Below are 24954 nucleotides of genomic sequence, written 5' to 3'. Positions count from 1 at the left end.
TAATAGGAACTAAGAAAACTACCTCTGTGCTTCTAGAGGAATTTGGGGGTTGATGATGAAATATTTGTGATTCACACGTCATATTTTCCTGTTTTTAGAGGCTACAGAGTCTCTCATCAAGGCAGTTTATACATTGTATCAGCAGAGAGGCCTTATCCTTCCAGTTCGGACTTTGTTACTGAAGTTTTTCAGTAAAATCTATCAAAAAGAAGAACTAAGATCTTACAGATTCAGGTAGTTTCATTTATTTTGCCTTTATTTTTCATGTTGAGTTATTTTGTAGTCTGTAATAAGATGATAGGGTGACTAAATCTTTGAAGAAGTTCACTCTTTTTATCCTAGATGGTAATATTTAAGAAACTACATACAATTTTATTGGCATATGTAATAGTGCCAGTAATCTTTATACACATAACTTAGCAGATAAAAGCCTCTTTGAGCATATATTTTCATTTGTCTACTTATAGCTAAAGGATAGTTAGAACAACGTAACAGGAGCCTCAGCCTTTTCTTTGCTTCCCATAAAAATGGAGATTGAGCCCTGGCTGGTGTGGCTGAGTTGTTGGGTGTCCTGTGCACTGGAAGGTTGCCTATTGGATTCCTGGTCAGGGCACAGGCTCGGGTTGCGGGCTCTATCCCTTCCTCTATAATCAATAAAAATGTACTTTGAACCACCAGCGCTTACTGACATATTGGGGCATATAGTATAAGAATGAGGGCAATAGAGATGAGAGAATTTCTGGCTTGGTTTAGTGCTATCAGGTGAGACAGACAACACAAAGAGTATAACTAAGGAATTAATTTTTTGATATGGCGAGTTTGATGTTTATTTCGGACAGTCAGGAAGAGTGTTAGCTGGAAGATAGAGTATATTTGAGTCTTTACTATAAACCAGATGCTTTTCATAATTTTTCTGATTTTAAATTCAGGTCTGATGACAAAAGTCATGCTTAAATCACTAAGTTCTTGGGGGTCAATAAAAGCGACTGCTATTACCTGAGTATGGAGACATTAGAGCTTTAGCGAGTATACTAAAGAACTGAAATAACACAAGTTGAAAGCCCTTTAGTGTGGGGGCACCCTACATTGACTGCATCAACAAGTTAATATAGTGCAATAATTAACACTAATTAGGATAACTAGTATATAAAGAGTTAAGCAGTGTCTGTGACTTTTAATATAAAAATATAATTTAGTGCTCCAAACTTAGTGGATAAAACCTAGAAAATGCTGCCACTAAATAAATGATGCTGGTAATTTCATAGGCTCTCAAATGTTTAAATGAGTAAATGTGTTATTGTAGATGATTTATCACTTTATGGTATATTTAAATTGAAAATTTTCTTGTTTAAATTTATGTTTTTTGACTTTCAAATTATACTTTGTTCTTCCTTGGCTTTCCCTAGATATCGTAGTAAAGTGTTATCCCGTTGGCTGGCTGGTTTACCATTGCAGCTCGCTCATCTTGGCTCCCGAAACCCTGAACTTTCAACGCAGCTTATTGATATCATCCAAACTGCTGCAGCACGAGCACATAAAGAATTACTAAAAAGTTTACAAGCTACTGCTCTCCGAATCTATGGTAAGAGTTTGTTTAACTGTATAGATGATCGTTGGTATACCTTGATTTAGAAAAGAAGTTTCTAAGGGCAGTTCCTTAGGTTTGCCTTTCCTTTATTTTCTTATTTTTTTATTATTTTTTAATATATTTTTATTGATTTCAGAGAGAGGAAGGGAGAGGGAGAGAGAGATAGAAACATCGACGACGAGAGAGTCATTGCTTGGCTGCCTCCTGCATGCCCCTGACTGGGGATCAAGCCCGCAACCCAGGTATGTGCTCTGACTGGGAATCGAACCGAGATCTCCTGGGTCCTAGGCCGATGCCCAACCACTGAGCCACACCCGGCCAGGCTGCCTTTCCTTTAAATTATTATAAATTAGTTTTGTCATGATTAAGTTACCAAAACAAAATCAAGCATCAAATGGTAAATTCATTTTCAATAGTAAGTATTCTTTATTAGAATAGTTAATGGTTGTAGGTGCTTCTTGCGTTCTTAAATTGTTTTTTAAGCCACCTGCTATTCACAAATTTAAAACTGATCAGATATTTTTAAAAAATTCCTTTGAAGCATTGGTGGGAAATTTCTTAATCATAATGGATATCTTGTATGACTTGATATGTTAATACTTATTATCCCTAGAACTGTTTCATATTTTAAGCAAAAATATCAATTAAAAGCATTCTGGAGTATATACATATATAATTTACATTTATTATTGAGATATAATTCACATACCATAAAATTTGCCATTTTACAATGTACAATTCAGTGATTTTTTTAAAACATATTCTGAAGGTTGTGCAAAAATCATCACTATCTAATTCCAGAATGTTTTTATTACCCCCAAAAGAAATTACCCATTGGTAGACCCTCCCCATTCTCACTTTTCCGAGCTCCTGACAACCACTAGTCTGTATTTCTGTCTATGGATTTGCCGATTCTGGATATTTCTTATAAATAGAATTATGCAATATATGGGGCCTTTCGAGTCTGGCTTCTTTTACTTAGCGTGTTTTCAGGATTCACCCTGGTTGACGCGTGTGTCATTATTTCTTTATTGCTGAGTAGTATCTGGATATACTACTTATATTAATCCATTCATTAAATGTTGGACATGTGGTTTGTTTCCACTTTTTGTGGGTGTATTTTAAAATCTTTCAGTATTGCTTATGTGTAGGGGTGTGTATGTGTGTGTGTACATACATACAGGTTTCCGTTAGTCCGTGTGTTCATGTACGTACACACAGATAGGTCTTTTGCTTTAGGTTAGGTTGATACTGTAATTGTTACTGTTTAGCAAAAGTGCTTGTTTTTTACTGTTTTGCTTTATGTCCAATCCCTTTATCCTCATGAAAGTTCTTATTTCAAACAAGACAACTTGGATGTTAGGAAATTATTACAGTGTTAAATAAGTGTATCTTTAAATAAATAATGATTATGTTCAATGTTTTACTTTAGAAAACAGCTTAAGCATTCATTATATGCTTTATGATACAACTTTTTCATGTAATTGGTATGTTGGAATTCAGCAGAAGTGAAAACCTGCTTTATTTAATCTCTGCTTTGTATATCTTTATAGTTGAATTTAATGTGTCCATCTACCCCACTAGATCCACAAGAAGGCACAGTGGTGGTTCTCCCAGCAGAGTCTCAGCAGTGTTTGGTCCAGCTTATATATTTTCTACCCAGTTTACCTGCTGATTTGCTTTCTCGGTTAAGTCGCTGCTGTATTATGGGAAGACTCAGTTCAAGTTTGGCTGCCATGCTTATCGGGATACTGCACATGAGGTAGCATGCTCAAGTGAACTGGATTTTAAATGCATAATCTTTTTCCTCTGCACATTGCTACTACCTTCATTTGCTCTTAATGCAACAATTAACTTTATATTATTGCTAGATAAAGTTTATTAGAATAAGACTTATTTATTCACTGATTTCTGTAGATAGATAAGGGTTGAAATTATCAAAAGCATACAGTAAGGGTTCAATGGTAAGTGAGAGTACTATGCTTAAGACCTTTGGTGTTATGGAATTGTGATACAGACTTTCAGGGATCTCAGAATTTAATACAGCTGGTGAGATAAGTAAGTTTGTGGACTTAGACAAGGAATCACTTGAAATCTGTGTGTGTGTGTATTAAAACATATATGACGTAATACAGTTAATTCTGTAGTGGCATTAAGTACAGTTAGATTGTTGTGTAACCTGAACCACTACCCATCTCCAGAACTTTATCATCATGCTAAACTGAAACTCTGTACCCATGTATAATAACTCCTCATTCACCCTGCCCTTCCCTGCCACTGGTAACTACAGTTCTATCTGTATGATTTTGATTATTCTGGATATCGTATAAGTAGAATTATATTTATCCTTTTGTGTCTTGCGTATTTCCCTCAGCATAACTCTTTCAAGGTTCATCCGTGTTGTAGCATGTGTCAGAACTTCCTTTTTAAGGTTGAGTGATACTCCATTGTGTGTATATCTACATTTTGTTTATCTCTTCATCTGTTGGTGGACACTTGACTGTTTCTGCTTTTTGGTTATTGTGAATAATGCTATAAACTGGTGTATAAATATCTATATATTTTTTTAAAATACATCTTTATTGATTTCAGAGAGGAAGGGAAGGGAGAGAGAGATGGAAATGTCAATGATGAGAGTCATTGATTGGCTGCCTCCTGCACTCCCCCTACTAGGGATCAAGCCTGAAACCCAGGCATGTGCCCTGACCACAATCAAACCATGATCTCCTGGATCATAGGTTGATGCTCAACCACTGAGCCTGGCCAGCCAGGCTCTTTTAGTCCTTTTAATTCTTTTGGCTATATACCGAGAAGTGAGATTGCTGAATCATATGGTGGTGGTTTAATTTTTCAAGAAACTATCATGCTGTTTTCCACAGTGGTGGTACCTTTTTACTCTGAAAGGTTTTTCAACTAATGTTTCATATTGACGTGTTCAAAAATACCTTAAATGTCTTGTGTTGGTTTCATCAGGCAAAGTATTTTAGTATTCAGCAATATTTATTACTGATTGTGGCTCATGGTCAGGGTCTGATATGGTTTTAGGCAGAAATCGAAGTTTAAGCAGTAGCTGTAAAGTTTAAAACATTAGCTTCTTTGTGGCTTCTTGTTACAGATCCCCTATCCCAGTTAAATAGTAGTGGCTCACTATATTATCTTTGTCTGCCAGGCTTTTCATACCAGTTTAGGACATATATTTGAATCCAGTCACCCAAAGTTTGTTGCATAACTGATGATAACCTTTCCTTTTAGCAGAAGAGAGTTATTTGCAACATGTTATATATGAAAATTTAAGGTTCATTCAGTGTGCATGTGCATTACAGAGAGACTTAGTCTTATTTTTAAGTATTTTAAACATTTATTAGTTTCCCATGTTTTCTTTTGTTAGAAATTTTCAAAGCCCTGCTCTTTGTCTAGTGTAAGCAATTATTTAGTGTAAGGCCTTTAAAAAAATTAAATGTTATTTTTTATTATTTTTTATTTTTAAATATATCTTGAGTTCAGAGAGAGGAAAGGAGATGGAAAGAGAGAGATAGAAACATCAATGATGAGAGTCATTAATTGGTTGCAGCCCGCAACCCGGGCATGTGCCCTGACCGGAAATTGAACCCTGATCGCCTGGTTCAACTGCTGAGCCACGCCCGGCCGGGCAAAATATTATTTTTTAAAGTGATTTTATGTTTATTAACTTCCAGTAGAGGGCACTCTGTTCCTTTGATATAACTAATGGAGGGTCTGTTTTAACGTTCAGTTAAAATCACCTTTTGAACATATCCCTTGAAATTCATTCTCTTTGGAAGGAGTATTATTTTTATAAACATCAATTATGCTTATGCTTAACTTTTGTCAAGGATATTTTAAAAAGTCTTTTTTCTTTTTATGGAGATTTGTGGTTACTGTTGAGAAAATATGTTAACTTAAAGATAATTACCATAGGGGTTCATAATAACTAAATTAAAAGTTGATTGTAGTTAGAAGTTTACCAAGTTAATTTTTGCCTTTTAGTATTTGCACAATCTATTAGTACACTTCTTTCTGTAGATGTATTATTCCTAAATGAATCTTGTAAAAACTAATACAAAATTAGGACTTGTCAACTCTTTCAAGCCAGTGGCATTTTCTCATTGTATCACTTTTCCTAGATTTAGAATTTAAGAATAGTGTTTAGTTTCTTTCAGCATAAACGGGAGTGATTTCATCTCTTTGGTTTTCTCTTCAAAATATCCCCTTCTCTCTTTGACCATGACTATAAAACTAGCCAACTTTTTCATTATCTGTCACTTGTAGTAAGTATTATAATAGTCTTGCTTCTCAGTCCCATCTATTTTGTGCAGTTGCCAGATTAATGTTTCTGAAATATTCCTTTAATCCTTTCTGATTTCTGTCTGTTACCTTAGAGTTCTCCCCCTACCTTTTTTCCTACCCATTTAGAGTTTTTTATAGTTTGACTTTTTCCTTGTACCATTATACTTGTGTTATTCCACTGGACTTTGCTCAGCCGTATCCTCTCTGCCCTAGTTTGTTTATAGCTGGATTGGGGAATGTAATACATAAGTGCTAGATAAAAATCTGTAAGAGTAGTAGACGTTCTTGGACTAAGAAATTTGGCTTGGTTTTAAGTAGGGTGAATATATGATCTGGTCTTCGAGGAGCAGTTCCAGTTTACTACTTTTGTTCAGCATAATCAGCAACAGCATCCCTTTACTCTCAGATGTGTTCTGGCTTGGATAGTATATATGGGCATCATAGTTTTAAGGACAGTGTGACCTATTGTCATTTGTCCAAATTAGATTCCTAAATGGATGTGTACCCCTTTTAGCCACTGGATGGCACAATTGATTCCTAGTTCCACTGGATTAAATACAACTAACAGTAAAAAACGTTAAGTGCTTCTAGTTGAATTAGAAACTCCTAATTTTGTCTGACATTTATTCAGATATCTGAGTAAATGGTAGTTGGTAGCCTCAGCCCTCTGGAGCCGCCCCTCCTCAACCTTTGCTGCATTTCTGGTCGGCATTTGCTCTCTTCCTTATTATCTTGAAGAGGATTTTTAAAGGAGTCACTGGAAGCTGAATTCATAGCAGGACCCAGATAACCCTCATTTAATGAGAAGCTGCTTTACATGTAGCTATTCCCTTGAGTCCCCTTCCAATACTTTCACTACACTATTGTTAAGTAGATCTAGTTATAGATTTGCTAAGTATAGGAGCATGTAGTTATCTTTGAGTGGCTTTAAATGGAAATATTTTTTGCCTAATTAAGCTACTTTGGCTTAGGTAGGAATCTGGAGCTTGTTTAAAGTAAGCAAGGGTAAGACTTCATAAAAATCAAGTAGTAAATACATAGCAGCTGAAACTACTGAAAAGCAAAACTTAATATTGGCCCCTTAGACTATGATTTTCAAATAGTATGGCAATTTTCTAAGTTATACAATATACTTTGTGGGTCGATTACGCTTTTTAATGAAACTTTACCTAAATATAAATATATTAGAAGTTAAAAAATTTCCATATCATGGTAGTTGAGCCCTTATATGTAAAGTTAATACATACTATAGGTTTTGTTTAAGCTATTAAATTACACTTGTTTTCTAAAAAGAGAAATGGTTATATTCTGTGTTGTTATTCTTGAGTCTTCAAGTTGGTCACTTCTGGTAATAGTTCTCCCATTGTTTATTATAGATCATCATTTTCTGGATGGAAGTATTCAGTTAAAGACTGTCTGATGAGTGATGTGGATTATTTCAGCTTCTTATTTTCAACACTTACAGGTAACCACATTCACCTGCCAAGTTAAGGAAAGGAAAAAACCTAGTATGAAGATTATCCTAAAATTTTCTGTCTTTTATGTTTGGATCTGTTTTTTTGAGGATGGTAAAAAAAGCTGTCTATCTTAGAATGATTTTTATAGAATGATTTTTATTGATTAATAAATGGAAATCTTTGAAGGAATATTTATTTGTACCCTACATTGTCAGGCTCTTGAGGCAGGGAGATGCATGATTCATCTTTAAATCTCTCATACTACAAGTACCAAAAACTTGGGGATTACTTGAATGTTATGATTGGTTTTTCACTTATTAGTCTTATTTCTCAACTTTATTCTCATCTGTGTTTACACTAAATTGGACATACGACTGCTACTCAGATAGCCAGAGGAAGCCCCATTGCATACTTTTAAAAATTAATGAACAGAATATCCATTTAGACATGTTTAAAATGTTCAACTTGATAGGAAGAGCATCAGATTTTTATTAGCTGTTTTCTACATTCCATTTGCCCTCAAAGCGAAATTAGTAAAATGAATATAGAAATGTCATAAGTTAGATGTATGAGTGTTACTGTTGTTTAAATGATTGTACTCGTTCAACATTTCAGTTTTATGCTTGGATGATGGCGAGATTCTTTGAAATTTTTTGAAGGCTTGTAATTAGGAGACTTATAATTAATATGTTGTCAGAATCCAAAGAGAAGTTGACAGGTTCTGATAATGAGTTGAATCTAGCAAGATAAATTTTATATAAAAGATAAATGTAGACTCCTACATGTTTACTTGATAGGTTTGGATGTACATTTTTGAGATGGAGGTGTAGGGGCTTTGTGTTTTAGTAGTGATACCTGTCAAAAGGTTTGGTGGTTTTAGAAAGCTCATTAGGAGTCAGTAACAGGATGTGGCTATCAGACTAGATGCTGCTGCTTTAGGCTGTGTTTAAAGCAGAAAGCTGGGGTCAGACTGACTACGTTGCTGGTATTCTGATAATCGTGAGAGCTATCTTTCGGAAGGGACTTTGGCAAGTTGTTTATGTAGGTCAGGCCAAGTGTAATAGGGGTAGTAAGAGAATCAGATAGTAGTTTGAAAGGGCTATTATGTAAGAGAATACAGAGTTTGGTATATGTATGGAATATATTATTTTACTTGTTCATTTGCTTTTTTTAAACCTACCATTATTTGGAAAGGTTATGCCTTTTACTTTTTTTAGGTAAAAGTCGTGAAGCCCTTTTTATAAGGGGTAAAGCCTGTTTCTTGCTGTATTATAGATTGGGTCAGAGCACACATTTGTGTACATAATTATATAAATTTTACTGCCTCCATTACTAGCTATTCATTTTTTTAAAATACTACATGAAATGCAGAAATTCAGAGGAAACAAGGTAGCTTAAAGAAGAATTTATCTCAAAGGTACATGTCATCTCTATTTTCTAAAAAATATGAATGTCACTTGCTTTGTGATTCATTTTTTTTAATTTGACTTCCTTTGTACCCAAATTAGGGTTTTCAAAAGAGGAGTTGACTTGGCTTCAGAGCCTTCGAGGAGTTCCTCATGTCATCCAGACACAGCTCTCCCCTGTGCTGCTTTATCTTACAGACTTGGAACAATTTTTACACCATTGGGATGTAACAGAGGTAATAATGCATTTAAAAAGAAATTTTTAGCTATTAAAATTCACTTCATCAACCACCAATGGTTAGTATATATTAGGGTTGCCTTACATGAGATATTCTTAGAGATACAAAGTAGGATAAGACATGATCCATGTTCTGAAAGTGTTTATGATCTTGGTTAGGAGATATATGTTTCTAAAACGGGAGTGTTTTTCATTGTAGATTATAGCACTAGAATAAAATAAATTAGCAATTTGAATGATACAAATTTTTTTTCTTCTATCTAGCACAGGACAGATAGGATAGATACATCTATGGAAAAGAGGAAAGGCTTTATGGAAAAGGAAGAATTTGACTTAGGTATTGAAGGTGAAGGATGAGTAAGACTTAAGTAGGATTTGGTATCCTTGAAGGTGGCTTTTTTTAAACAAAAAAATTTTACTGAGCGGTTCCTTTAGTTTTGAGTGAATATATAGTTTATTAAATTTAAAACCCTAATTCTTCCTCAAGCTTTAAAGTTCATCTTACAAATCTTTTTAGATATAGTAAACTTAAGCAGTTATTTTAAAAGGGGACTTTGAATTACAATTTTAACTATTTGTAAAAGAAATAAAATATAAACTGTTTAAATAACTTTTAATATAGTCACTGTTTGTCAAGTAGTTTAGTGTTCTGACAAACCTTCACCCAGATGTTAAAGTAAATCTTAAGTATCTAATAAATTAAACTTAAATGTGATAAATCTAAATACTTAAGTTTTGGTATATTGATAGTTAAAATTAATACCACTAGTTTAAATTAATTACTGACATGTTTTAAATTGGAATTGTAAGGCTGATCTTTTACCCTAATGGGCAGAATTGTCTTATATGTTACAGATATGTAAATTAAATGTACTAAAACATAAACATTAATACTAAGGATTTGATTCTCTAAAATATTTGTATATTAATTAGTTTCTTTTATTTCTTCAGTTTCTTTCCTTGTATTGAAAGATACTTGCTCAGTAAGAATGCAGTTATGTCATCCCCAGATGATTTTGATTTCAACTTTTCTTGCAAATTCTGAGGTTATCTTCTCTGCTGGCTAATTTTAATGATTCAGAAGGTCTCTGGCCAGGACACTTGACTGTATTCTTTCCTTATAACTCCTCATTGCCAGGCCACGTCCTTTTTTTTTTTTTTTTTTTTTAAACCTCTCTTAGTGTTCAAATAACCTACTACTTCTCTTTTGTTGCTACCAGTTGATTTTATTCAACTGATCTGTTTCTGTCATTTTATTCTGAATACTCTTCATGTTCTCCCCATATCATAGGGTTATACCTTCTGTAGATACTTAAAGCATTTCTCTCATGGTTTTGACTCTGATCACAATACTTAGGTCATGCCAATGACATTTATCTTCTCTTTATTATGCTAGTGCCTGGTACTGTGTTTATATGTAGGTTCTCCAAAAATACTGGATTTTAAAAAGTGAAAAGAAGTAAAGAATTGGGTAACCAACCTAATTATTTAACATCTAAAATTTTATCTTATTCCATGGTAAATGAAGAGAGCTAAGAAAGGTAGACTGAAGTTAGAGCCTTAAATTCTAGATTGGGGAGTTTAGGTTTACCAGCAGTAGTAAGAATAGTTGGTTTAAGGGACACATTGTTTCTAATGTATTTTAACTATCATGATGTATTGGAGAAGGCATTGTATGGGGATTAGTGAGCATATAGATTTGTCAATGTCCAGCTTAGTAAGCTGGACAACTCATATAACCCTTATCAGATAATTTAAATTTTTTATAAGCACATCATTTGTGTAAAGCCAAGACATAATTGTCATGAAAATGTGATCAGTTATATTTCTGAAGTGAACATTTGGCAAGGACATGTATTAAACTTCAAGGTTGCTGTCTCTGAGATGTTAAGACATAAATAAGGAAAAAATCACATCTTATTTTTGGTTTTGAAGTTCTTAAGCGAAGATTTCAATTTTCTTTTGTATAAACTTTGCTATATTTAAGTGGGCCTTTTCATGTGAAAGTATGTATTAGAAATATACATAGTTTTTGACATTCTTAGTGTAAAAACTTATTTTTCTAATTACATTATTTGAACAAGTTATTAGTTGGTAGAATGGGATTTCTTAGTTGCAGTTTTATCTGCCTAGGCGGAAGTGATTTTTTAAAAATCAGATTTTTTTTGAGTAGGTACTCACCAAGTATAATTCAGGGGAACAGAAGGATGGATAATAAGAAGTCTTCTTCCATTCCCTCTCTTTCTGCCACCCATTTTCCCTTCCCAGTTTCTAAATGTATTCTTTCAGATATCTTCTGTCTTCACAAATGACTACCTATATTCTTATGTTTTTCTCCTTTTATAGAAATAACATACTCTATACACTGATCTGGACCTTGCTGTTAATGATGGAAACAGTAATTAACAGGGGAAAATCACAAAGGGAAAAGGAATCTCTGGACAGAGATACCTTTCCCAAATGGAGCTTTCTCTTCCAGAGCCTATCAAAGATTTTAAGGTTAATAATTGTCATTTATAAAATATTGAATGGTTGTAAAAGAATATTTTAAAGTGAATAAGCTCTGAAGGATAATAAAACATAAATCTAGTTTAAGAAAGAGAACATTGTTCATTGTTTTTTGAAACCCCCATGTACCTTTCCCATCTCTTTAGAGTAGCACTATCTTAAGTTTTGTGTACCATACCTTTTGCTGCTTCATAGTTTTATCATATTAGTATGCAACTCCAAACTGTGCTGTTTAGTTTTACATGTTAGTGAACTTTTAAAAAGGGAAAAATATTTTTCAGTAATTTGCTTTTTATTCGTTCAGTTCACTAAGACATCTGTTCTAATTTGTAAGCAGTAATTCATTCTTGTTCACTGCAGTGTAGTATTCCATTGCAGTAAGATATCATGACTCATTCATTTTTTCATAGTTTATTTATCTTTACTTTTGGCATATTTTATCTTTACTTTTGGCGTATTACCTATGCCTGTTGTTTTGTGTTTTTAAGTGTTTGCTTGTTAACTCAGCTTACCTTCAGATTATACTATATACTTCATACCATATGTAATGTGTAATGATAAGTGAAGTCATTCTGTTTCTCTTTATGTTATCTTTTTTTCTCTACACGCTTTTTTTCCTACATATTTTAAGGATTTTCCTTGAATCACTTTTTCCAGCAGTTTGATTGTACCATGGTGTTGTTTTCTTTGTGTTTTTCTTAGCTTGATGTTTGCTAAGTGTTTTATTAGGTTTATAGTATTGTGTTTGGAAAAAATGTCAGCCATTATTTCTTCAAAAAATGTTTTTTCCCCCTTCTGGACTCCAATTTACATGTATGTTAGATGACTTGATAATATCTTGCAGGCCTTTTTTTCCTGTTTCAGAAAGTATGTTGTGTCTTCCGAATTCACTGATTTTTTTCCTGCGGTATCTAATTTGCTCTTTAATTCAACCAAATAAATTTTTTTTTTTTTTAATTAAGACTATTTTTTACAGCATCCCTGCCAAAGTGGTACATTTGTTACAATTAGTGAATTTATGTTGATATAATCATCCAAAGTCCATAGTTCACATTATGGTTCACTCTTGGTGTTGGACATTCTATGGCTGTGGACAAATGTATAACAACATGTATCCATCGTTGTGGTATAAGACAGAGTACTTTCACTGCCTTTAAATCCTCTATGCCCTGCCTTTTCTTCCCCTAATCCCTGGCAACCAGAGATCTTTTTATTGTCTCTGTAGTTTTGCCTTTCCAGAATGTCATATATTTGGGACCATATAGTACATAGCCTTTTCAGGTTGTATTCTTTCACATAGTCATATTCTTTTAAAGCTCCTTCAAGTTTTTCTTGACTTCATTAGCTCATTTCTTTGTAGCGCTGAATAACATTCCATTGTCTTGGATGTACCAGATTTTTATCCATTCGCCTACTGTGGGACTTCTTGGTTGCTTCCAGATTTTGGCAATTATGAATAAAGCTGCTAAAACATCCATGTGTAGGTTTTTGTGTGCATAAGTTTTCAACTCTTCTGTTTATAATCAGTCTCCTTTTGGTGCCACCCCTCTCCCATGCAGGCATCTTTCTCACCCATTTGAACTCCACTCTCTGGGACAGTCTGCCTCTGTTTATTCATGGATACAGCCTGCTCTGTCAGGGCCACTGCAATTCTTCACCCACTCCAGTGCTGTTGGTTACCTAGATTGGCCCCGCCCAATGGCCTTAGAACTGAATTGTTCAGGAAGGGCAGGGGAGGCAGGAGAGAGATTAAGTCGTAACTGTTGAATGGGCCTTTGCAACATGATTTACCTTTTTTGATTAAAATGAGCACAGAGAATATTTTCATTAAAGTAGAAAGATAGCATGGGAAATGTGTTGTTTACATTGCTACTTACAGGTATAAAAGATAAAAATTGTCACTTGGAAACTCTGAGTGGTATCAGTCTACAAGAGGTTTTATAGAGAAATAATACATAGAGCTGTTGACTTTTAAGAGTGATTGACAGCTCTCTTGAATGTAGCTTGATTATCTTCTTCCTAGAGTGATGTTCTTTCCACCAGTCTTGCCTTTGTCTCTCCTTGCAATTTTTCTACATATTTCATTTTTGGCACTACACTCCATCAGCTTCTGGAGTTTTGTTACAGTGTTTCAGAACTCAGTGCTGTCCTTTCCTCTTCTCCTTTTCTTGAGAACTTAGAAAATTAAAACTATTAGGGATTTGACTCCCACTTCCCTCATGTTTTTCTTTTCCTATAAACTGTTCTCTTCTTACCTTTGGGGAATAGGAGCCAGTGTTATAACTAATTCAAATAGGGTATTAATATCTGGATCATAAGTGTTTATGTTTTTCCACCAAATGGTGAAAAGGCTTTTGTCAGCCCTTTGTTAACATCGCTCAGATCTTTTTACTGTAGCACTTAATAGAAATATAGTTTCTACATTGGTGAATTATATGCTACTTCAGGGCCGTGAGAGAAAAGTTTCTCACTTTCATTCTTGTGCATGGCATCTAATAGGACTATCTCAGCACTCAGCAGATGTTTAATAAATGAGTTACTTGTAAAAGTAGCCCATATATGAGGCTTGATTGACCTTTGACATTTGTGTCTTCAGAGTCATTTTTTTGTTAAGTGTCCCGTTAATATGTAGAGCAAGTAGATTAAAAAAAATTCTGTTTAAATTGTTTCTGACATAAAATGTCCTGATTTGGTTACTGGTTTTCTTCTTTTCTGACAGACAGTTTGTCACAATTTATTGGTTATCCCTGCCCGAAGCCAGAGCTTTGACATCCTGCAAAGTGCCATCAGTAAGCATTTGGTAAATATACTTAAACTTTTTTCCTGTTACACAAAAAAAGTATATAAATTCATTGGTTAAGATTAGGTTTGTCATAGTCTAGGAGGGAGTGAGAATCCAGAATCCTAAGCTTAATAACCTCTCACAGCATGATGCTATGGTGAGAACTGAGAAATCTTGGTGCTTTTCCTGGCTGTTGCTAATTAATTTTTGAGCTTGGGAAAATCCCCTCTTATGCCAGAACTTTCTACATCTGTGCAATGAAAGACCTTAAAATTACGCCTCAGGTCCTTCTGACATGTAATGCTTTAATTAACATGTGCCTGGTGTTAGTGTATTGGGAATCCAGCATCCTGATGCAGGCCTAATTTCCACCCACAAGATTTGGGGTCTGAAGTATAGGGACGTCACCTAACTGGCTCAAGGCCTGGTCACTGGAGGCAGTGAGCACTCAACCATGAGACTGACTTGTCTTCTGGCCACTGAGTGTCTCGTGTTCCCATTGGTATTAAATTCACATTAGGTATGCCTGGTTTTTGCTTTTAATTTACTCCAACATTTACACTTTGACCTTTGGCTTTTTATTATAATAATGTATTATAGTGCAAGGGAGAGATCTGAAATTTTATCTTCCAAGGACTTTCCTTTGCTTGCATAATTTTACAGGCACATCCACACCTCTTTTCCTCCTTCGAAGTGTTATTTTCCTTGAGTTAGAAGAATACTGCTTTGAATTCCCTTTACTCTTTCTCCCTGCTATCAGACCCAAAGATCCTCACCTTTTTTTTTAACCTCCAGTCCAGAAATGTACGCCTCCTTTGACTACATTCATTATCCTCGTAAAAGCTCAGCATGCCAGTCAGTCTCGGCCATTATTTTCAGACAGCCTGATGGAAAGGTTAAGACCTCAGAGGCCTATAGACTTTTTTATGATTATTCAACAGTAGTTTCTAGGAGATTTAAGCCAGGTATACATACAGTTACAAGTTAGAGCCCACCTTACAGTTTATACAGAATTCAAATGAATTAGGATTCCATGATGTTCCTTATCTGGGTTTGGGGGCCGTGAAGCAATTAAGTGTTAAGTAATAGCTTCTTGACTGCAGTACTTGGTCATGTCTGAATGACTAGCTGAACAAAGGACAGGGGAAGGCTGATTGCAAAATGAATTCTATTTTGTATATTTAATTACCTGGGATGGGGGTGGTGTCAGATATTAGATTTTCCTTGGATGCATGAAATAATCCTTTGAAATGATATTTCTAACCATTAGTAGAAATTGTAATATCTAAAAGTTTTAGATTTTGTCATGAGGGGAAGCAGTGGATTGGGTTAATGTTATTTCTTGAGTTTGCGTGTTTTCAAAATCATTTAAGGGGAGAGATTAAATTCTCAAAGGAAAATAGGACCTCGGGGTGTGGCAGGCGACTTGTATTATGTATAGATTAGTTTTCATAAAAGTGTTGTAAGGTTAATCCTCCAGTTAATAGGATTTGGTTTTATCCTGGGGAAGGGAAGAGGGGGGGACTACCGTGTAGATGTCATTAATCTTGTTTTTCTCTGCCTAGGTTGGGTTCACTGTAATTCCTGACAGCACGGCTGGCTGTGTTTTGGGTGTTATCTGTAGGCTCCTGGATCATACGTGTGTACTTAGTGAGACTCTGATGCCCTTTCTGGCTTCCTGTTGCTACAGTCTTCTGTATTTTCTGCTCACTTTAGAGAGAGGAGAAGCAGAGCATTTAAGAAAGAGGTAATAGTTTTTATATTCTTTAACTTTTTTTCCTTACCTGTTCCATTCCCTTCCTCCCAATCAATTAAAAAAATTAAGAGTGAAAGAGAATTAGATTTTAGAAATATTCTAAATTCTCTTTCAGAGTTTGTATAAACCTAGCTATCCTTTTCTTTTTTCTGTTTTAGATCGAATTTATTGGGGTGACATTGGTTGATAAAATTATATAGGTTTCAGGTGCACAATTCTACAACACATCATCTGTATATTGTGTTGTGTGTTCACCACCCCAAGTCAAGTCTCCTTCCATCACCAGAGCTTTTTTGTTGTTCTTTCATGAATACCCTTTGTGGTGTGAGAATTTTTCATATTTATTTTTTCCTTTAAATAACAAACTTGAAAAGTTAGATAGCATTGTAAAGTTTTTTGAGAGCTTTCCTTATTAACATTGCTATAAGTCTAGTAACAAAAGAAATTCTACCTTTAGAAGGATGAGTTTATTAGTACAAGCCTTTGTATTTTGCTTTGGGCTTCATTAGAACTAGCCAGAGTGGAATTTTAAGTTCTTAGATTTAAGGAAATTGTTTTAAGATGCTACTGTTACAATTAATCAATACTTTTGTTCCTATCTGAAATTTGGACTAAAGATTCTAGGATAGTTTGGAATATTTCATTTTAATTTTAAAAAGCTGTTCTCATGCTTATGTTCTTAATGGTATACCCATTAAAATTCATTGCAGGAGGTTTTTAAAATATCTAACAGATGAATAAATAGAAGAAAAGAAAAATTTTTGATGTCTGCCTTTCTAGTCTTTTTTGAACTTTTAGATGTCATAAAAATATACATGATTGTATAAAACATTTATATAGTTTAAAGAGTAAGCTTAAACTGAACATTCATTTAACCAACCTTCCAGTTCAGAAATAGAACATTGTTCCATGTATTCTCCACAGTTACATTTCTCTTCTGCAACCCCAGAGATCACTTTTGGGTTTATCACCTTCTTCCTTTTTATTTAAAATTTTTATGTGCATTTATTTGTAAACAATAACATTGTTTTGCTCTTGCGTATTTTTAAGAATTTTATATAAAAGGATTTTGTGATTTGATTTTCATCATTGAGTCATTCATGTTGATGCAGAAGTTTATTTCATTCATTTTTGTTTCTTTATACCAGGGGTTAGCAAATTTCTTTCTGTAAAGACTCAGTAAATATTTTAGGTTTTCTGAGGTATGAAATCTCATCAGAACTTCTCAACTCTACTCTTGTAGTGTGAAAGCAAGCAAGTAATACATAAATGAATAGGTGTGGCTGTATTTCAGTAAAACTTTATTTACAAATATAGGCAGTGAACTGGATGGGCTGTGGCCCAGTACCCATGCTCTGTAGTATTCTGTTATACAAATGTACCATAACGTACCCATTTTACTGTCAACAGCATTTGGATTTTTTCAGCTGACTGTGTGTATTTAAAACTTTGTGAATTTCACTGTAAATACACTGTGCACTGTACACCTTACACATACAGATTTGATGGTATTTTTCTTACGTATCATCAAACTTTATGTTTGATACATCAATAGAAGGCTTTCTAAATAACAAGGAACTTCTGAGTTCTAAAAATTTTATAATCACCCCCACTTATGAAATGTGTATATTGCTGTTTGTCATTTCTTGTCACTTGAAATATAGCCGTTTTCTTGAACACTTTAATAAGTTTCAAATATCTTTTGTAGTTTCTTCAGAGGTACATCATGTTTTGACTTTATGTGGCTAGACTGAACAAAATTCAGTGTATGTAATACTTTTTGCCTGTTTAAAATCCTTGCTTTAAAAGTGTTTTATACTGGGTATTGAAAAGGTTGATATTACCAGGACCCTGTGTGTCTCTTGGGTTGACATTACTTAGTCACAAGGACTTATTGGCAGCCAGAGTCTTAGATGCAGGTTTCCTCTCCTATGCAAAAGTAGTGTTCCTATGAAAACTTATAAACCAAAATGCTAAGAAATTACAATTCATTTATATGGAAAAATTTTTGAGTGTTCCCAGACACAAATTCAACACACACAACCACTATCAAAATGCTTAATTTCATCCACTTATACACTAAGCATGACACCTTAAGAGCTCTCCTAGGCTTTTCTGATACCTTAGGACACATCTTCTAATGGATGCACAAAATAAATGGAGATAAAGCACACATGCTCACAAACACAGCTCAAAGCTATGGCGGCTTGATGCTGAGTGTAGCTGCCCGAGGAGCTTGGTCGCCCAACTTTTGCTGCGCAGGTGTGCATTGCTGCAAAACAGATACTGAACACTATTTCGATTTCACCTTGTAAAAGTGAAACTCTTTGGATGTCTTTTGGTTAGCAAAAACAGGCATTAATACAGGTCTTTTGTAACAGCAAAATGGAGTAATGTGAACTTTTAAAAAGTGGGGTATGCCTGTACTTAAATTTCCTTTCAGGCTACACCTACCCCTTAGAGAAGGTGTTTGTGAGATTACAAAGAATAAGTGCCAGTCAAATTACTGGGAGCCTTTGTTTTCACAAGTGCTGGCCAAAAAATCATCATGCTTTTCCAACCTGAGTTCTTCAAAACAGTGGCTACTGGACTGCGAAGAAACTACTCTGTTGTCCACCAGGCTTGTTAGTCATGAAAAATCTGTGTGACTGAGCCCTCTTGGTTTGTAGCTAGTGATCTTTTCTCCACTTTCACTGGTTTCCCTTTATCTTTGTTGTGTTGCAGATCCGGACTTATCTGGCATAGGTTTGAGACTTAGCGTGCTCCTTTCATCTGAAGACTTGGTGTTTTTTTTCCTTCAGGTCTTGGAGATACTGTTACTTTTTCTGACTGTTACCTCCCCTGTTATCTTCTAAAAAGTCCTTTTACACATAGGGAGCTTCCCATTCTGTCCTCTATCTCTGAACATCTACTTCGCTAATTTTATTTAACCCTCCTATTGAGTTTTTATTTCATCAGCTATTGTTTTGTCGTCTTTGATCTAACCTGGCTTTTTCCTTGGCTCTTTGACATTCTTGCTTGTTCTTGGTGGTAAAGTTCCTGTCAGTGACATTTGGCTCTGTTTTCCTGGTGCAGGAATTCTCCCTTATTTTGGGAGCAGGTGGGGCTCTTCTCCCATTCAGTGGGTTGTCTTTCCATTTTGTGGATAGTTTTCTTTGCAGTGCAGAAGCTTTTAGTTTGATGGATTCCTCCTCCTCTTTCTTGTTTCCCCTGCCCGGGGATACATATCAGAAGAAAATATTGCTGAGAGAAAAGTCAGAAATTACTGCCTATGTTTTCTTGTAGGAGTTTCATGGTTCTGAATCTTACATTTAAGTCTTTAATCCATTTTGAGTTTATTGTATGGTGCAAGGAGACACCACCATGTTTCTTAAAGGACATTTTCAGTTTTGGGAACTGTAGAAACAGTACTTTTCTCATACATGTTGGCTCACCAACTCATTTTTGTTGCTTTTATTGTAGGGACAAGCTGTGGGGGGTCTGTGTCTCCGTCTTGGCTCTCCTGCCTCGAGTCCTCAGGTTGATGCTGCAGAGCCTGCGTGTGAACAGAGCTGCTCCTGAGGAGCTGCCTGTTGTGGGCCAGCTGCTTCGTCTGCTGCTTCAGCACGCACCCCTCAGGACTCACATGTTGACGAATGCCATCTTGGTGCAGCAGATCATCAAGAATATCACGGTAAGAAGCGTGGAACAAGGATTCATGGGAAGGGCTGGGGGTGCATAGGATTCCTGTTCATTGACCAACTCCTGGAATCAAGCCCAGTGTGGTGATTTCCTGGGTTTCTCCTGTAGTCTAGTCCCTGACTGTCACTTAATCTGTGGGATTTCTTTGACCCCAGAATCAGCTTCGAAAACTTTAAACTACTCAAACTGAATTAAGGTGGTAGGCAGCTTAGTTGGAAAAGGTACAAGCCTCAGAGTCACTGCTACCTGGATTCTAATAAAGACTGTTGATTAACTGTGATAGTTCCGCAAGTTTTTTTTTTTTAACTTAATCCAAGCTTGTTTTCCTAGGTGTAGAAATGGGACTAATAGTAACTTTGTTGGTTTTGGGGGACCATTAATAAAAATCAGCCAAGTAAAGTTTTTAGTGTAGCTGACATTTAATTGCTCAACAAATGTTAACTGTCATTAGGAAATTATTTAGCAGAAATAAACCAGGCCAATTTCTAGTTCTCTGAAGACTAAGAAGTCAGGGAAAGGAAGTTGCAGGCTTCAACTTTGTCTAATGGTTGGTTCTTTGTTCAGTTGTGTGTTTTGGGGGGTGAAGGTGGGTGGAGTTTTCTTATCAGATTCCTTTGGTGTTTTTAGTTTGGAAGAATTAGGGAGGGTTTTTTTTTTGGTATAGATATTTGATTGGGGGGTCATTAATTGCTATATGTAATAGTAATTCAGAAATAGTGGGAGGACAGTCAAAAATTTGGGTCATTCTGAGGTTGGACAATCAACCCACCTCCATAAGGAAGGGAATGACAGAAATTGTCATCAGCCCTGTACACAGATCGAGAGACTCTAGAATGCCAAAGGGAGGAAGTCTGGAGTGTAGGGATGGTGGGTAGTGAAATTTCATTAGTTCCTAGCATATGTGGGTGGGAACCAAACGAGAAACCGGTGTGTCATTTGTAACTAGAATTTTCACTGCCTAGTAATGCCTAATTAAGAGGTCCTTTTCCAATAAGATTTCCTGTGGTGATTTACAGATGAGGATACTTTTGCAGTGGCTCTGAGATGTTTGGATGTGAAAAACACTTCAGGTAGCATAGCAGTCTTAGTAGAATTCTCAAATTACTCTTGTTTTTCTCTGCAGACTTTGAAGAGTGGAGGTGTTCAAGAGCAGTGGCTCACAGACTTACATTACTGCTTTAACGTGTATGTCACTGGGCATCCTCAGGGGCCCAGCGTGGTGAATACAGTATATGAAAGAGGCACCATGGCACTTCCTGTTTAAAATTGTTTATTCACATCTAATTTTGAAGAGAGACTGATGTAATAAATGTTTGTCATTAAAGCTGAACTTTTAAAGAAGTTGTTTATGAACCTTCTTTTGCACTAAGGTAGGAAAACAATACAGGCTGGCTTCCTGGACTAGCATGTGATACGTGGCAGCATATTTTACATTTCATAGGAACTAAATATTTACAAAATTCAGAGTGATAACATGGTACCGTCTAGTATTTACCAAGAAATCAGCTAAATCTTTGTGATCCCAAATAGCCAAACCTCATTTTTTATGTTCTCAGTTCCAGTTTATTCAGTAGCAACAGGAACCAGTTTTTGTTTCGTTTGGGGGTGGTTATCTTATCCATGATGACATGAGCTTCTCACTAGGGAGTTGTTATTTACAGAGGTTCTGAAGCCCTCAGTGCAGGAGCAAGATTTTAAGACAGTGCTACAGTTGTTTTAGATTTTCCTATACCTAAATGGTGGTTGGTCTGATTACAACAATTACTTTCAAAGTGATTTTCTACTAATGATTTTCTAACCTATTATAGTTCTTCAGAAATTACCAGCTGTATATCGTGATTTCTATGATATATTCATTTTTCTAATCATGAAATAATTTAATTAGCAAACTTTTAAAAAATCAAGGGAATTAACATTTTATTGCTTCCTATCTCTTACTGTCAGGACAAGGGCAACAGTAACCTTAAGAAAATGGAAGCAGTCCTAGAAGTACATGTGAGCCTGCCATGTCCCTGTTTATGCCTGTCTACATTCCTATATTAGCTTTGCCCTTAAAAAAGTGAAAAAGCCCTCAATCACTAGATTTCATTTAAACCAGGTATTCTTAGCTCTGTGTAGTTAGCAGAATGGCACAGGAATGGCATTTTGATATGATTGCTCGCCTCTGCAGGTTGATCAGAAAATGCAAGTGGGATGTTAAGGCCTGAGTCTATATCTTGTGCATCAATGGTCTGGCTGATTTCCTTGGTGTCGTGTGATACCAGTACCTCCGTTCATAGGAGGGCGTAGCAGCCTGTGGCTTTCAGCGGCTAACACGAACTGTAAAGTGTAAGGGCCAACAGCAGTGAACAGAGCACCTACTGTGGTCTTACAGATAATTTCCAAAAGCAAACACTAGATCATGATCCTGGTCTAAAACTTAAAACTGATAATGTTGGAATAATAGGATGTGGTGTCTGTAATGAAATTTGTTGGATGAGATTCCAGGAAAATAGTGAAATGAAGGTGGCTACTGTAGGACAGGCTCCTCCCCATCTCATTTAGGTTCTTCACTGACGCCAAAAAAGCAGGCCTGCACCAACTGGCTGGCAGGAATCCCAACCAGCAGCCCCCGTGTTCTTAGTTTTACTTGGACTTGACTGAGTTATACATTCTCCTTTCTAGGTGGAGGCAGACAGCTAGGCAGTTTTGCATAGGCATAGTCTACCCTGGCCTTCCTAGCACAGGTTACAATAATATCCAAACAGTGCTGGCTAAGAGCAGGAAGAAATTCCGACGTTTTCTTTCAGTTGTCACATTTTCAGGCTAACAAGGCTTCAGGCACAGATATTCAAGTTCTCCCAAGATGTAAAAGAAAATCAGCAGAGAATTAGCTATGTACTAGCTATTCCGGACACAGTCTTCCTTCATAGGCAGTCAAGGCTTTGTTTTGTATTTTGATTGAGTGGCTGATTGCAGGTTATAAGAAAAATTCTTTGATCTTCCACTGTTCTCAAGAAGGTGTATACACTGCAAGTTGCTCACTGTTAAAAACAAATACCAGGTAGATATTCAAGTTACTAATTTTAATGCTGAAGGTAAGAGTTGACTGGAGGTAAGGAAAAAAGGGTTTAGTTTTGGATTATACATGGTGCTGAAAAAGGTGATGGCCAGTGTATCGTGGAGACAGGATGATTTATCAGCCTTGCATTTATCAGCCTTGCATTTTCCATCGTCTCAAAGATACATGACATCTCTTAAGAATCTTGAGTGAAGGAGTGGGTGCGAACCTTCAGTCAGCCTGGAATAACTCCCCAATATAACAATATAAACTTACATATACACATACATATCTTCTAACTGCATGTGCCACATACTTGGCTATAGTCCATTCTAGAAAATTTGTTTTGAAAACTTCAGGTGATAGACTGATAGGCATATCAAACTTCAAATGGATCTTCTAGGCCTTTATATGACTTTGAAATTATAAAAGTATAGGAAGCCACAGTTGGAAAAATAGGTGGTGTACTCAACCCTCTCATTTAACAAGTGAGGATATTGAGGCCCCAAACGGTTAAGACCTTGCTGAGGCCATAATGCTATGCGCTCCTAACTTTCTGAGGAGCAAAGAAGCAAACATGAAAGGTGAGTACTTTTTAAAAAGTTAAAAACATGTCTTTTTCTCTCCCGTTTTGATTACTGTTACTTCAATAAAATTATTTGAAAGTGAGCTGCTGTTTGGAACTCGGGCATGTTTTTCGGCTGCTTTACTCTTTCAAGTCTTGAGGTTTCATCTGCATGCCCTGCTCTAGGTGGGCAGGAATATTCTTCATACAACGGGGCACTGTTACTAGTAATCACTTAAGCCATGGTTATTCTATTCATTGGAATGGATTTTTTTAAGGAAGTTCTTTTATTTTTAAAGAGCTGGACCACAAAATACAGGAGAGCCTGTTCATGTATGTATATACACAAACACACACTCTCATCATTACTATGCTGCTATTTGTGGGTAACTTGCAGGGGGTGGGTGGAAGAGTAGAGAACGGGGATTGCTGTCTCCTGAATACGTGTAGAGAAACAGCCCATGGATGCTGTTCCTTTTGCTCTTTCCAGCTCACTTTCTGCTCCTTTATAAGAGGTAAGGGCACCTCCAAAGCCTCTCCCCATGTTGGAGGTTGGGAGCAACAGTTTTCACTCAAATATCTGAATACTACAGTGTGCCAAACCATTTCCGTCTGCTAAACAACAGTGAGCAAAATCAGAAGATCCTTAACTCTACTGAATTCTCAAAGCAAAAAATGAATTAACATTTCTAGTCAACGTTTGAAGACCAAAGTTAGATTTCTTTTTTTTGTTCAGTCTGACATCTGTGATTTCACATTGCAGAAACTTACATGTATGTTCAAGTCATACCCATATTGTGGAAATTACTTAGACATGTTTTCTGTATGAAACACAAGCTTCAGCTAAACTGTAGCTAGCATCTCTGCGACCATCCGCCTTATTCGCTGGCTGACGGTTAGTGGGGGTGAGTGAGCCTAAGAAAAGCTGGTGTCGCCCCAGGTTTAGGCTTAGGGAAAGATTCTCTAAGCCTTGTCTGTTTTTAAGCCTGCCAGAATGACGTGTGTAGGGAAAACAAACTGTTCACATGAGGTCTTAGGAAACCACTGTGCATTTCTTTGAGTTGTCCTTTAAAAACCTTTTATACTGCTAAACCACCTTCATTTTTAAAGATTTCTCATAGTACTGGATTTTTCTCTTGAAACAAAGTAAAAAAAATGCTCTAATTTATGATGTTTATCTAAATGCTGCTTGTCTGGTAGTTAAATCTGACAGTTCTGTTTTGGAATCTGTCCTTCATTCAAGTATAATGATTATTTTTTTTCACATAGAACTATGGGCCTTAATTCCTTTGAAAGTTCCCAACTACCCCACCCACCATTCCCTGATCAGCCTGCCTATGTTACATGAGTTGCCTGACTCTTAAGATTTGGCAGTAATTACTCTCCCCCTACTTCTTAAGTCCCCCCCCTCCCCATTGAAAACTAAATGAATGTTAAAGTTCATGCTGACAGTCATTGTTCACCTTCCCAGCTGCACTCTGTCCTGCAGGATGACGGGATCGGGGAGGACGGGGGCAGCGTGTTGTCATAGTCACCCACGAGGAACACCGGACCTGGCATTAACTGCTGACAGCACTGAACTTATCACCCAAACTTAATGCTGGTGTGAATGAAGGGGCCCTGAGTAA

The 24954-nt window shown here is 36.0% G+C and overlaps 2 protein-coding genes across 2 annotated transcripts in view; one reads left to right on the top strand and one right to left on the bottom strand.

The window, feature by feature from the left end:
- TEX10 (testis expressed 10) overlaps window positions 1-21062 on the top strand; it is a 33882-nt gene extending 12820 nt beyond the window's left edge. The window contains exons 7-15 of the mRNA XM_087822787.1: window positions 99-234; window positions 1407-1582; window positions 3173-3350; window positions 7270-7358; window positions 8859-8992; window positions 14222-14302; window positions 15850-16031; window positions 19503-19713; window positions 20845-21062. Of these exons, the coding sequence (XP_087678913.1) occupies window positions 99-234; window positions 1407-1582; window positions 3173-3350; window positions 7270-7358; window positions 8859-8992; window positions 14222-14302; window positions 15850-16031; window positions 19503-19713; window positions 20845-20985 (1328 nt within the window). The 3' untranslated portion in view covers window positions 20986-21062. The remainder of the gene's footprint in view (window positions 1-98; window positions 235-1406; window positions 1583-3172; window positions 3351-7269; window positions 7359-8858; window positions 8993-14221; window positions 14303-15849; window positions 16032-19502; window positions 19714-20844) is intronic.
- A 199-nt stretch (window positions 21063-21261) lies between these two features.
- Window positions 21262-24954, bottom strand: part of INVS (inversin) — a 95737-nt gene continuing 92044 nt past the window's right edge. Inside the window, exon 17 of the mRNA XM_016225016.2 lies at window positions 21262-22744. Coding sequence (XP_016080502.2) covers window positions 22638-22744 — 107 coding nt within the window. The 3' untranslated portion in view covers window positions 21262-22637. The remainder of the gene's footprint in view (window positions 22745-24954) is intronic.

Source organism: Miniopterus natalensis, chromosome 12 (genome assembly GCF_054644295.1).
Source record: "Miniopterus natalensis isolate mMinNat1 chromosome 12, mMinNat1.hap1, whole genome shotgun sequence".
NCBI lineage: Eukaryota > Metazoa > Chordata > Mammalia > Chiroptera > Miniopteridae > Miniopterus > Miniopterus natalensis.
The sequence above is the reverse complement of the archived record's forward strand: the minus strand, read 5'-3'. Positions and strand labels throughout refer to the sequence as shown.